We start from the raw sequence: 15048 nt of genomic DNA, 5'->3' as shown, positions 1-15048 counted from the left end.
AAGTGCATAAGTTGGGAACATAGGCTGTCAGGGAAGGACACAAGTGAAATGTGGAACTTGTTCAAGGAACAGGTGCTACGTGTCCTTGATATGTATGTCCCTGTCAGGCAGGGAAGAGATGGTCGAGTGAGGGAACCATGGTTGACAAGAGAGGTTGAATGTCTTGTTAAGAGGAAAAAGGAGACTTATGTAAGGCTGAGGAAACAAGGTTCAGACAGGGCATTGGAGGGATACAAGATAGCCAGGAGGGAACTGAAGAAAGGGATTAGGAGAGCTAAGAGAGGGCATGAACAATCTTTGGCGGGTAGGATCAAGGAAAACCCCAAGGCCTTTTACACATAGGTCAGAAATATGAGAATGACTAGAGCGAGGGTAGGTCCGATCAAGGACAGTAGCGGGAGATTGTGTATTGAGTCTGAAGAGATAGGAGAGGTCTTGAACGAGTACTTTTCTTCTGTATTCACAAATGAGAGGGGCGATATTGTTGGAGAGGACAGTGTGAAACAGACTGGTAAGCTCGAGGAAATACTTGTTAGGAAGGAAGATGTGTTGGGCATTTTGAAAAACTTGAGGATAGACAAGTCCCCCGGGCCTGACGGGATATATCCAAGGATTCTATGGGAAGCAAGAGATGAAATTGCAGAGCCGTTGGCAATGATCTTTTCATCCTCACTGTCAACAGGGGTGGTACCAGGGGATTGGAGAGTGGCGAATGTCGTGCCCCTGTTCAAAACAGGGACTAGGGATAACCCTGGGAATTGCAGGCCAGTTAGTCTTACTTCGGTGGTAGGCAAAGTCATGGAAAGGGTACTGAAGGATAGGATTTCTGAGCATCTGGAAAGACACTGCTTGATTAGGGATAGTCAGCACGGATTTGTGAGGGGTAGGTCTTGCCTTACAAGTCTTATTGAATTCTTTGAGGAGGTGACCAAGCATGTGGATGAAGGTAAAGCAGTGGATGTAGTGTACATGGATTTTAGTAAGGCATTTGATAAGGTTCCCCACGGTAGGCTTCTGCAGAAAGTAAGGAGGCATGGGATAGTGGGAAATTTGGCCAGTTGGATAACGAACTGGCTAACCGATAGAAGTCAGAGAGTGGTGGTGGATGGCAAATATTCAGCCTGGATCCCAGTTACCAGTGGCGTACCGCAGGGATCAGTTCTGGGTCCTCTGCTGTTTGTGATTTTCATTAATGACTTGGATGAGGGTGTTGAAGGGTGGGTCAGTAAATTTGCAGACGATACGAAGATTGGTGGAGTTGTGGATAGTAAGGAGGGCTGTTGTCGGCTGCAAAGAGACATAGAAAGGATGCAGAGCTGGGCTGAGAAGGGGCAGATGGAGTTTAACCCTGAAAAGTGTGAGGTTGTCCATTTTGGAAGGACAAATATGAATGCGGAATACAGGGTTAACGGTAGAGTTCTTGGCAATGTGGAGGAGCAGAGAAATCTTGGGGTCTATGTTCATACATCTTTGAAAGTTGCCACTCAAGTGGATAGAGCTGTGAAGAAGGCCTATGGTGTGCTCGCGTTCATTAACAGAGGGATTGAATTTAAGAGCCGTGAGGTGATGATGCAGCTGTACAAAACTTTGGTAAGGCCACATTTGGAGTACTGTGTACAGTTCTGGTCGCCTCATTTTAGGAAGGATGTGGAAGTTTTGGAAAAGGTGCAAAGAAGATTTACCAGGATGTTGCCTGGAATGGAGAGTAGGTCTTACGAGGAAAGGTTGAGGGTGTTAGGCCTTTTCTCATTAGAACGGAGAAGGATGAGGGGCGACTTGATAGAGGTTTATAAGATGATCAGGGGAATAGATAGAGTAGACAGTCAGAGACATTTTCCCCGGGTGGAACAAACCATTACAAGGGGACATAAATTTAAGGTGAAAGGTGGAAGATATAGGAGGGATATCAGAGGTAGGTTCTTTACCCAGAGAGTAGTGGGGGCATGGAATGCACTGCCTGTGGAAGTAGTTGAGTCGGAAACATTAGGGACCTTCAAGCAGCTATTGGATAGGTACATGGATTACGGTAAAATGATATAGTGTAGATTTATTTGTTCTTAAGGGCAGCACGGTAGCATTGTGGATAGCACAATTGCTTCACAGCTCCAGGGTCCCAGGTTCGATTCCGGCTTGGGTCACTGTCTGTGCGGAGTCTGCACGTCCTCCCCGTGTCTGGGTGGGTTTCCTCCGGGTGCTCCGGTTTCCTCCCACAGTCCAAAGATGTGCAGGTTAGGTGAATTGGCCAATGATAAATTGCCCTTAATGTCCAAAATTGCCCTTGGTGTTGGGTGGAGGTGTTGAGTTTGGGTAGGATGCTCTTTCCAAGAGCCGGTGCAGACTCAATGGGCTGAATGGTCTCCTTCTGCACTGTAAATTCAATGATAATCTATGATTAATCTAGGACAAAGGTTCGGCGCAACATCGTGGGCCAAAGGGCCTGTTCTGTGCTGTATTTTCTATGTTCTATGTTCTTATTCATGCAGCTGGCTTGCAACTTGAGGCATTTCCATTTGTCCTGAGGTCAACTGGATGTTTTGTTTCCCCCAGTGGGGGCTCTCTTCCGCATTCTGGTCATTTTATTTTGTCGTCCTCATTTCCACGCCAACATAACTGCCTGTTTCCAGACACTCCGTTCAGCAATGAGACCTTCCCATGCATCAAATCTGAAGTCAGTTAACAGACATCCATGTGTGGCAAGCACAGGTGACCTGCTGGTCTCGTGCCAATCGCAAGTTAACCTTTGAGCATACCTTTGGGGATGTGAAAATCATCCATTTGGCTCACCATGACCCAGCCAATGGAGTCATGGCTTACCCGAAGGGAAGCCTGATGGGAATCCCTGCACACTGTTCTTCCATATTCACCACTCTGTCTTGCCAGGAGATGCCCAGTATTTTTCTGAGGCACCGAGGTGGAAGCTTGTTCGGCTGCTTTTCTTGACTTTGCCATGCCTCGCTGAGAAGGGGCTGAGAATACAAGACTGGTCCACACGGAGCTTTATATTTTTGGTTAGTTGAGGTTGATCTGCACTGAACTTCACAACTTTGATATGAAAGCTGCAGCCTTTGCATTCCTCTTGCTGATTTCAGCATCAAGGGGCAGATTGCTAGCAAGTGTTGATCCAAGGTATATGAACCTGTCGATGACTTCCAGAGACAGACTGTCATTATTGATGAGAGATGAGATCCTGGCTCATAACCTTGGCCTTTCTGAATCTGATTTGTCAGTCCGAACTCCTTGCAGGCTTGGGAGAATAGACCAGCTGCTGTTGCAAGTGAACGTCAGTGTGGAGTGCTAACACATTAATTTTGGTCTTGGAAAGCAGTCTTGACAAGCCAGCTTGCTGTCAGCTCTGGCATGCAGGTAGACACCCTCATTTTGAGTCGCTAAAAATGTCCAGAGATCAACACGGAGAAAACATGCTGGAGAGTTGATGCCAGGATGCAGCCTTGCTTTAGAAAGCTGTTGATCTTGAAAGCTTCTGTGAGGCTCCATTGTAACTGATGAAACAGAATATTCTTGTTGAATGGAGAAATGACCCCCGGAGCAGAGGTCTATTTTCTGCATCAGTTTAAAGAATCTCCCTCTGCTGACGAGGTCGAAGGCCTTGGTGAGGTCTTTGAAAGCGAAAGTGGTCTATGTTGTTCGTGGCACTTTTGTAACTGCTGAAGTGAGAAAATCGCACCGACTGTAGATCTGCCAGCTCTGAAGCTGCACTGAGACTCTGTAGATGCGTGATGCCAGGTAGGGCCTGCAATCTGGTGAGCAAAGACCTTCCCCACAATACTCAACAAGGAAATGCCTCAGTAATTGTTGCAAGCACTGCAATTCCTTTTGTTCCCTTGTTTTTGTACATGGTGGCTAGTTTTGTTTCACACATGTCTTTGCAAATGCTATTCTCCGTTCTTACATTCAAAGTTTGACTATGATTAATTTAGATGTCTTACTTCGCTCTCTCGCGCGTGCTCTCTCTCACTCAGATGGTTATTAAGATTGTGTTGTTGGGAGTGTTAGGTATACTGTGACCTGACCAGAAATGGAGGGTGGGCGTTAGATGCTGAGCTCCTGCCTGGGTGTTCTATGCACCTCCTGGTACTCGGTGATTTGAAGCAATTGACCACTCTTTATTGTCAGTCACTGGACGTCACTAGCCTGGGGAGACTTTGGGCGACAAATGGGAGATGGAATTAGAGAACATTTAAATAACTGGATGTTCAAAATCGTTCTGCGCTCTTCACTCTTTCAAGCTTTGGGGCCCCAGGGTGTCATTCATTTTGAACATAACCAATATAAGGAATGAATGGATAACTGGTTAATTGTGATTCGTTTTTTGTAAATCTGTGACAACTTTTTTTTTCCTGTTCAGTCAAAACAAGAGAAGCTTGCTTGTCGAGATAAGAGTATGCAGGATCGTTTGCGACTAGGACACTTCACTACAGTCCGGCACGGAGCCTCCTTCACTGAGCAATGGACAGATGGCTATGCATTTCAGAATCTTATTAAGTAAGTGCTGACCGTTTGGAGCAATGGCCAAAAAGTGTGGGAATGGGGCTGTGGTCATTTTAACATTCCTGCTCGCACCCATTTCCCAGCTCGCCACAAAATGGCGGCAATTTTCATCTTCACTGCCTTGGCAGAGTGGTGCCCAGCTTGAACCTGCCGAATTCCATCGCGTTGATCAGAATAGAATGAAAATTGAGCGAGTTCTCCTGCAGGAGTTGGAATCCTTACTGCCTAGGACATGGGTAATAATGTTAGGAAATGGAGGATAATGTTAGGAAATGGAATATAATGTTAACTCCCTCATGTTATTTTGTATATACATACAAATTCGGAGCAGGAGTAGGCCAATCAACCCCTCCAGTCTGCCCCGCCATTCAATAATCTGGCGGATCTGATTGTGGTCTTAACTGCACATCACAGGTGTCAGTCTTCAGTCAATACGATTTACTCCAAGTGATATTGAGAAACGGCTGAAGGTGCTGGCAAAGGCTATTGGCCCAGACAATATTCCGGCAATAGTAATGAAGATTTTTGCTCCAGAACTTGCCTCACCCCTAGCCAAGCTGGTCCAATACAACTACAACACTGGCATCTACCTGACAATGTGGAAAATTGCCCAGGTGTGTTCTGCACACAAGAAACAGGACAAATCCAACCCAGCCATTTACTGCCCTATCCGTCTACTCTCCATCATCAGCAAAGTGATAGAAGGAGTCATGAACAGTGCTGTCAATCGGCACTTACTCAGCAATAACCTACTCACAGACACTCAGTTTCTGTTCTGCCAGGACCAAAGAACAAAAGACCTTGATGCCAGAGTGAGGTGAGAGTGACTACCCCGGAGATCAAGGCAGCATTTGATCGAGTATGGCATCAAGGAGCCCTAGCTAAACTAGAGTCAATGGGAATCAGGGGGGAAATTCTCCACTGGTTGGAATCATACCTGGCAGAAAGGAAGATGATTGTGGTGTTTGGAGGTCCATCATCTCAGGTACAGGACATCACTGCAGGAGTTCCTAAGAGTAGTGTCCTCAGCCCAACCATCTTCAGCTGCTTCATCAATGATGTCCTTCTATAATAAGGTCAGAAATGGGAATGTTTGTAGATGACTGCACAATGTTCAGCACCATTCATGACTCATTGGATAATGAAGCAGTTCATGTCCAAATGGAGCAAGATCTGGACAATATCCAGACTTCAGCTGACAAGTGGCAAATTACTTTCTCCCCACACAAGTGTCAGGCAATGACCATCTCCTACAAGAGAAAATGTAACCACTGCCCCTTGACATTCAGTGGCATTACCATCGCTGCATACCCCACACTCAACATCCTTTGGGTTACCGTTGATCAGAAAATAAACTGGACTCGCTATATTAACACTGTGGCTACCAGGGCAGGTCAAAGGCCAGGAATCCTACAGCAAGTAACTCACCTCATGCCCCCCCAAAGCCTGTCCCCCATTTACAAGGCACAAGTCTCCACTTGTCTGGATGAGTACAGCTCCAACAACTCTAGAAGCTTGACAACATCCCAGGACAAAGCAGCCGGTTGATTGCTCCCCCTTCCACAAATATTCAAACCATCCACCACCAACTAACAATAGCAGCCATGTGCACCATCTAAAAGATGCACTGCAGTAACACACCAAGGTTCCTTAGACAGCACCTACCAAACCCACGACCACTACCATCTAGACGGACAAGAGCAACAGATACCTGGGAACCCCACCACCTGGTTTCCCTCCAAGTCGCTCACCTTTCTGGCTTGGAAATATATCGGTGTTCCTTCACTGTCACTGGGGCAACATCCTGGAACTCCCTCCCTAACAGCACAGTGGGTGTACCTACACCTCAAGGGCTGCAACACTCAAAAAACAACTCGCCACCACCTTCTGAAGGGCAGCGAGGGCAACCCTTGGAATTGTCCTTATTAAATTTAGAAAACCTTTCTTAGATCCGCAGTGATATTCCTGAAGCTGAATGTGAAATTTTATGATATTATGATCACTGCTATCTAGGGGTGCCTTCACTCTGAGATCACTAACCCTGTCTATCATAGCCTGCTCTCTGGTTGACTCTAAAACGTGCTGCTCTAAGAAACAGTCCCGACAGCACAATGAACACATCATCCAGGCTAGCTTTGCCATTCTGATTCATCCAATCTGTATGTAGATTAAAATCACCCATGATGATCATCGTACCTGTCTCACAAGTTCCCATTATTTCTTTCTGTATAGAGAGTCCTACAGTGTGGTTACAGTTACGGGGCCTATGAACATTCCCACAAGTGACTTCTTACTTTTACTTTTTTCATCTCTACCCAAACTGATCTTGATCTTCAGAACTAAGGTCATCTCTCTCGCTCTCTTTTGTGCCAATGGCACCCATAATTAACACAGCTATCCCTCCACCTTTTCCTACCTTTTATCCTTCCTGAATGTCTCTTGCCATTGATTATTCAAATCTCAGTCTGTCATCCTGCGGCCATGTCGTTGGCTATCAGCTTGTGAATTAAAAATCTGTATCTCCACTGGGCAGATGGGCATTTGTGAATGGAGAGTGTGGTGAGGAGAGAAATTGAACCACGTGCTTGTTTGTATTTTGATGTATCAGAATCTTATTTAAGTTCAAACAATTTTCAAACAAATCATCCAAAGTTACCTCTCTCTCTCTCTCTATCTATTTATCTATCTCTCTCTCTACCCCTCTCCACCAGTCTCTCTCCCCCTCTCTTTCTCTACCTCTCTCTCTCTCCCCCTCTCTCTCTTTCTCTACCTCTCTCTGTCTGTCTCTCTCTCCCTCTGTCTCTCTGCCTCGCTCTCTCTGTCTCTCTCTCTGTCTCTCTCTACCTCACTCTCTCCGCCTCTTTCTACCTCTCCCTCGCTATCTCTCCCTCGCTATCTCTCCCTCGCTACCTCTCCCTCGCTACCTCTCCCTCGCTACCTCTCCCTCGCTACCTCTCCCTCGCTACCTCTCCCTCGCTACCTCTCCCTCGCTACCTCTCCCTCGCTACCTCTCCCTCGCTACCTCTCCCTCGCTGCCTCTCCCTCGCTGCCTCTCCCTCTCAGCCTCTCCCTCTCGGCCTCTCTCTCCACCTCGGCCTCTCTCTCCACCTCGGCCTCTCTCTCCACCTCGGCCTCTCTCTCCACCTCGGCCTCTCTCTCCACCTCGGCCTCTCTCTCCACCTCGGCCTCTCTCTCCACCTCGACCTCTCTCTCCACCTCGACCTATCTGTCTCTCTCTATCTGTCTCTCTCTGTAATAAACTGGACTTCTACTCGTACTCAATCCCCACATTTTATGGAGCAGCAGGTGATAGAAGTTGTATGAAGCCACTCCTGTTTATTTTTATGTAGTGAGAATTTTTAAATCGGGACCATGATAGATGGAAACTCCAGCCTGGCTGTCAGAATTTTTTGTGGGATCAGTGATGTCTGTGTGCGTGCGTGCATGTGCGCGTGCCCTACCCGTCCCCAGCACCTCACACCACACCCCACCTCCATACCTTCCCCCAAATCTTCCTCCCACTTTGCCTTAATCCCCTCCAGTGACACCTTGGGCGAGATTCTCCGACCCCCCCCCCGCTGGGTCGGAGAATCGCCAGGGGCTGGCGTGAATCCCGCCCCCGCCGGTTGCCGAATTCTCCGGCACCGGATATTCGGCGGGGGCGGGAATCGCGCTGCGCCGGTTGGCGGGCCCTCCCCCCGCCCCAGCGATTCTGCGGCCCGGATGGGCCGAAGTCCCGCTGCTAGAATGCCTGTCCCGCCGGCGTGGATTAAACCACCTCTCTTACTGGCGGGACAAGGCGGCGCGGGGGGCTCCGGGGTCCTGGGGGGGGGGGGGGGGTGTCGTCCCCACGGTGGCCTGGCCCGCGATCGGGGCCCACCGATCCGTGGGCGGGCCTGTGCCGTGGGGGCACTCTTTTCCTTCCCCCTTCGCCACGGTCGCCACCATGGCGGAGGCGGAAGAGACTCCTCCACTGCGCATGTGCGGGGTTGCCGTGAGCGGCCGCTGACGCTCCCGCGCATGCGCCGCCCGGCAATGTCATTTCCGCGCCAGCTGGCGGGGTACCAAAGGCCTTTCTCGCCAGCTGGCGGGGCGGAAATCAGTCCGGCACGGGCCTAGCCCCTCAAGGTTAGGGCTCGGCCGGTCAAAATGTGGAGGATTCCGCACCTTTGGGGCAGCGCGATGCCGGACTGATTTGAGCCGTTTTTGGCGCCGGTCGGCGGACATCGCGCCGATTACGGAGAATTTCGCCCCTTATCTCCATTCCCCCTGGAGTTTGTGGCAACTAGCAAAAAAAACTGCTAACCCAATTCAAACTATTGTCGACCAGTAAGTCAGTTGCAATGTTCAAGTATTTATTTGGGACTCTTGGGAGGTTTGGTTTTGGCCAAAATCTTATTTCATGGATTCATCATTTGTAAGAGGCCCCCATTGTCAATGTTCATATGAATGCATTGAACTCTGATTATTCTCCTTTTAATAACTAGGCAGGGCTGCCTACTGTCCCCACTCCTGTTTGCTCTGGCGATAGAGCTGCTCGCTATACCACTGAGGTCCCCTAGTAAGTGGAGGGGTATTGGGAGGGGTAGAGCATCAGGTGTCCCTTTACATGGACGATCTACTACTTCATATTACGGATCCAGCCCCCTCCATAGACGACATGAGGATGTTGCTTAACACCATTGGCTCCTGCTGTGGGTACAAATTGAACTTGGGCAAAGGCGAATGTTTCCCCGTTAATCCTGCAAGGCGAACTCAACTGGGGGTGTTACCTTTTTGCCTGCCTAAGACTAGCTTCCGCTATCCGGGTGACTCATAACTGGGCCTCACTTCATTGCACCAGTCTGGTTAAAATGAATGTACTCCTGCGATTGTTGTTTTTCTTTCAGTGTCTTCCCATTTTTCTCCCTAATCCTTTTTTTTATCAAGGTCAACAAACTAATATCCTTTCATTTTGGGCACATAACACTCCTAGAATCCATAGCATTTTGCTCCAAAAGGGACAGACAGTTCGGAGAGTTGGTCCCCTCCAAAATTATTGTTTTATTACTGGGTCCCGGGTCAATTTGAAGACAAATGGAAGCTCGTTACTGCACTACATCTACTCTTCTTGCAAAAATTACTGAACCATTTTCCTCTTTTAGATTTTCCTCAAACCCAGTGGTGGGTCTCCTCCCTTAGAATTTGAAACCTGTTTAGACCACACTGCAAGCTCCTTTACCTGTCTTCGCTCGCCCCTATTTGCAATGATCACCTCTTCTTACCTGCTGGTTTGGACTTGACATTTAAATCTTGGGAGGTGAAGGGCTTGGAGCAGTTTGGGAACCTGTTTGTGGATGGGGTGGTTTTCCAGTTTTAGGGAGTTAGCTGAGAAATTCCAGCTGCCCAATTTCAGTCTTTTGTAGGAATTTCCCAGTTTGCGTCAAGGTTTTGCTTCCCTTCCTTTAGCGCCACCGTCTTCAATGATGAAGAAAATTCTGTCTCTGGTTCGGACTGGTGGGGTGGGGGTGGGGGCAGGGGGCACGTCTTCATGTGCTTGGTTGAACCTGATCCAGTTTAAGGTATTGCATAGGAGGCACCTGACTAGGGCAAGGATGAGCGGGTTCTTCCCTGGTGTTGAGGATCAGTATGAGCGCCGTTCTCTTGGGCAGGCTAACCATAAACATATGTTCTGGTTCTGCCCCAAACTTGGTTTCTGGGCTTCATTTTTTAACACCATGTCGGAGTCACTTCATGTAGATTTGGATCCGTGTCCATTGGTTACCATATTTGGGGTGTCGGATTCGCCATTGATCCAGTCTAAGGTAAAGGCAGATGTCCTTGCCTTTGCCTCGTTGAAAACCCGGAGGTGAATAAATATTGCTGGGGTGGAGGCCTCCCACTCGAGTTAGTGCCTATGCTTGGCTGGGTGACTTAATGTCATTCCTGCATTTGGAGAAAGTCAAGTTCACCATCTTGGGGTCGGTGGAGAGGTTCTATCTAAAATGGCAGCCATTTATTTAATCATTTAAGGAGTTAGTCATCGTCAGTTGCTGGGAAATTTAGCTTTAGTTTTAGTAGTTTTTTGTTTTAAATTTTAGTGTACCCAATTAATTTTTCCAATTAAGGGGGCAATTTAGTGTGGCCAATCCACCTAGCCTGCACATCTTTAGGTTGTGGGGGCGAAACCTACGCAAGCACGGGGAGAATGTGCAAACTCCACATGGACAGTGACCCAGAGCCGGGATCGAACCTGGGACCTCGGCGCCGTGAGGCAGCAGTGCTACTCACTGCGTCACCGTGCTGCCCTAGTTTGAGTATTTAAGTTAATTAGATATTGTGTGTTTTTTTGGGTTTTTTCTTGTGCTTTTATACTTGATTGTGATATTTAGTCTTTTTCTCTTGCTCGTTTTGATTGTTTGGTTTGTATTGACTATAGTGAAAACATTTTTAATGAACACTTTTTTAAAAACGTGGGAATACTCGCTGCTGATTGCAGTGTTCAGTTCCATTCGCAACTCCTCAGATGATGAAGCAGTCCATACTTGCATGCAGCAAGGCCTGTACAACATTCAGGCTTGGGCTTGTTACCTCACATGTAACAGTCATGCCACCACCATGGCGTGTCCCCCTCCAAGTCACAAACCATCTTGACTTGGAACTATATCGCCATTCCTTCACTGTCACTGGGTCAAATTCCTGGAAGTTCCTACCTAACAGCACTGTGGGTATACCTACACCACTTTAACTACCATGGCTCAAAAAGGTGGTTCACCACCAACAGCACCTTCCTGAGGGTAATTAGAGATTGGGGAAAAAATACTGCTCAGGCCAATAACACCCACATCCCAGGAACAAAAACATTGTCAAAAAATTGCTTTGTGTTTCAGTTTTAATCTTCGAGCATGTGTGCTGTTTTGTGCTACTGTTCCTTACGATGATTCGTTAACACATTTGGATTAGTTCAGTAAACCCCAGTTTCCACTTTCTGGTGCCCTTGGAGTTCTCCCACAGTCTCTAATGCACCTTTTTAATTCTTTGTGATTGTCATACAGACAACAGGAACGGATAAACACCCAGCGAGAAGAGATTGAGCGCCAGAGGAAGCTGTTAGCAAAACGGAAACCAGCAGCCATGTGTCAGATGCCACCGACAAATAATGAGCAAAAACAGAGGAAAAACAAAGCAAATGGAGCAGAAAACGAGACGTGAGTCAGGTTGCAAGCAAATAGACTTTAAAGTGACAATTTAGCTGTGCAATGAATTTATTGAGTCTTTTGGTCTCTTCTCCTGATCTTTCAGCGGCGCCAATATGCTCTGTTTGCCTGACAGCATTCAGAGTCTACATTTCATCCTGAAATCCTTCTTCTATAAATATATCTGATATAAAGGATAATGAGGAATGGATATCAGGGACCCCTGTTCTTTGGTAGTCCTAATTTGCTTAAATTTACCATCTGAATGAGGCCTGGTCACTTACTGCACTGTATTTGTTGAAAGGTGACGCAAGGAAGAAACAACTGACTTTTTATGTGAGTGTCTTTCAGGACCTCCAGATGTCTCAAAAGAGCTTCACAGCCAAGGAACAATACAACAGTTGGACAATATTTAATAATTTACTTGTTTGTAGCTATCTTTTATCTGTAATCTCAGAAAATTGGCACAGGACGTTTTCGGCTTAAATTGAGACACTTTTTTTGGACCTTTCCAATGTCCTTCCATAGGGTTTCTTGGTTTGTGACTTGAAGGAAGCTTCTCTGGATATCTGTGTTGTATGCACAACAGCGTGCACTGTATTGTGTTGCTCACCAATATGCAAATATTCTGGCGAATATTTATTGTAATTCATGCCACCTGTTACTAGGATGACTGGGAGACGTTGCTGGTTTAGATCTTTTATATATTGCTGAATTTTGTTTTAAGCACTGGATTGTACAGATGGAATGAACTCATAACTGCATCAAGAATTGATGGCACGTATGAATAACTGAAAGAATACACAGTGCAGTTGAAAAATGGCAGGACACTTAGATAATTCATGCACGTCCTTTTTTTGATTTGATTTGATTTATTATTGTCACGTATTAGTATACAGTGAAAAGTATTGTTTCTTGCATGATGTACAAACAATGCATACCGTACATAGGGCAGGAAGGAGAGACTGCAGAATATAATGTTCCAGTTATAGCATGGTGTAGAGAAAAGATCAACAATAGTTCTCATACTATTGCTAAATTCCGCACCCTCAACATTTCTGAGGGGGTGAGATGGTGGTCTGGTCATTGACCAGTAACTTTACTGGACGCAGACACAATATTGCAGCAGGAAGAACAGGTCAGAGGTAATAAGGCAAGAGTCCACGTGGTCTTGTGAAAGGGAAATTATGTTTAACCAGTTTTTTGGTGTTCTTTGAAGAAATAACAGGCGGGATTGAACTAAATGGGAACAAAATTCCATAGCGAGCGCGTTTAACCACTTGTTTCCCGGCACTTGCAGCGGCGACAAACACATTGCTATAAAACGGCACCCGGCTTAGAAAGGGGGGTCTCAGTGGAGAACGGGCGGCCGAGGCTGCACATAGCCCCGTTTTGTGTACGGAGGAGCTCCGTTTGCCGGAATTCCTCCGTATAAAATGGGATCCCGATCTCCGGAAGCAACCCCTGACACCCCAACGCACTATGGGAGGGTCCCTGGGGCATCCCTCCAACACCTGTGTAGGACGCCATTGTGCACCTTGGCAGTGGTAGGCTGGCACCCAGGTAACACTGCTAGGGTGCCAGGCTGGCAATGCCAAGGTGCCCGGGTGGCACCAGCAGTGCCAGGGTACTATCCTGCCGAAAAGCCATGCACATGGGGGCCTCCAATCCCCTGGGCGATCACCACAAGTGCTGTTCTGTCTGGACCCTGATTTGTTATGCTCTAGGTGTAGCATAAGCGGCTTCCTTGTGGTGCACTTGACAAAGGAAGGTTCAGATGTGGAGATAACTTCAGCACGTTTATTAAACTATTTACACTTCTATTACTCTGGTTCGACACTACTGCTAATCCTACTATAGCTACCCAGACTGGCTAACCAGTTTGCTACAATCCACATGGTGGGAGTGATATTGAATCAACCCTGTGTCTGTACTCACTGACTGTCTCCACTGGAAAGAGGCAGATCATGTGTGTGGTGTCCTTTATATATGGATTGGTGTAATGCCCTCCTGTGGTCGTGTCACCTCTGTGTGTATCGTGAATGTCCATTGGTCGTGTCCTATCTAACTGATCTATTGGTTGAGTGTGTGTGTGTGAAGTCTCTGGTGCTCCCTCTAGTGTCTAGCTAGCCTACATGTATTTACATTAACCCCTTGAGTATTTACAGTGATGCACATCACCACATCCCCCCCTTTTTTATATGTTACGTATTTTCTGTGCACTTTAAGAAAATTGAACACAAAACAGGTAGATAACTTAAGGTATATACAAGTCATGGGAACAGTGATGAAACAATAAGTCCAAGTCATTTGTGTGAGTCCAAAAATCATCAATCATCATGGTCAAATATCTCTCTTGGTTATGAACGCCATCAACGTCCATGTGCCACAGGAACCAAGAAGTGGTCAAATCACTTTGTGATGGTGCTGTCGGATTGCATCTTGTAGCTGATAAGGTGTTGACGTTGAAAAGGTACCATCAACAGTATCATTCGAAGTCATGGATGTGCCATATGTTGAAGTTGGATAAGACTGTACATACTGGTTCTGGCCACATGCTGTGCAGGAAGGGTGATCCTGCTGAGAACCGTTGACGCTTGTCGAATTGGAAACTGAATTGCTGCTGGCATAAATACCTGGTGATGGTGTGAAACTAGAACCTTGCATCTGATAGGAATATGCCGTCTGGCCAGGCTGGGGTGCAGCAAATCCTGGGCTGTAACTAAGGCATCCAGTCTAGTGCAGGTTGCGCTTGCGGTAGCCCTCCTTCGGTCTTGATTCCATTAGTGGGCAATCCATAGTGCTGGCCTGTTTGAGAATATGCTGCATAGACTGCTGGCTGCTGCATGCCTGAATACTGGGTTTATCCAGCATGAGCTGTCATTGGCTGCACTGCTGGTGTGGAAAAAAATGTGTGGCTATAGCTGTGGTGAATATTGGTGTTTTCCTCTTGGACTGTAGCCGCTGCTTGTTATTACTGACCCAGTGTCATTGTTAAGTGATCCCTCTCCTGTCGTTGTGGCACCTGCTGTCACCCTGAGCGTGCCATCACTGAGGTTGCGGCACTCCCTGTCTGGAGTAAAGTCCGGCTTACGTGAATCAGAGTCGGCGTTTGGTTGCTCCCCATCTGGAGTCTGGTCTGTTTTAACTGAGTCAGTGTTGGTTTGTTGATGCTCCCCGTCCGGAGTCTTAACCGGTTCACTGGAGTCAGCTGAGATTTCTTGAAGCTGCACGTCTGGAGTCGGAGCATGCAGGAATGCATTGACTTGTGGAGAGGTTCGAGTGAATGAGGGTGGAAATATTGTGGTGTCACCGGAGTCACCAGTGGTCTCACAGTGATCGTCGAGTGCCTCTGTACACACTA

General features: G+C 47.2%; 1 protein-coding gene across 5 annotated transcripts in view; it reads left to right on the top strand.

Moving 5' to 3' along the window:
- tlk2 (tousled-like kinase 2) overlaps positions 1-15048 on the top strand; it is a 246252-nt gene that overhangs the window by 159035 nt on the left and 72169 nt on the right. For all 5 annotated transcript variants that reach the window (XM_072486976.1, XM_072486977.1, XM_072486975.1 and 2 more), the window contains 2 exons: positions 4367-4503; positions 11544-11696. In XM_072486976.1, the coding sequence (XP_072343077.1) occupies positions 4367-4503; positions 11544-11696 (290 nt within the window). The remainder of the gene's footprint in view (positions 1-4366; positions 4504-11543; positions 11697-15048) is intronic.

The sequence above is a fragment of the Scyliorhinus torazame genome, chromosome 21 (assembly GCF_047496885.1).
Source record: "Scyliorhinus torazame isolate Kashiwa2021f chromosome 21, sScyTor2.1, whole genome shotgun sequence".
NCBI lineage: Eukaryota > Metazoa > Chordata > Chondrichthyes > Carcharhiniformes > Scyliorhinidae > Scyliorhinus > Scyliorhinus torazame.
This window is presented reverse-complemented; position numbering and strand designations above follow the sequence as displayed.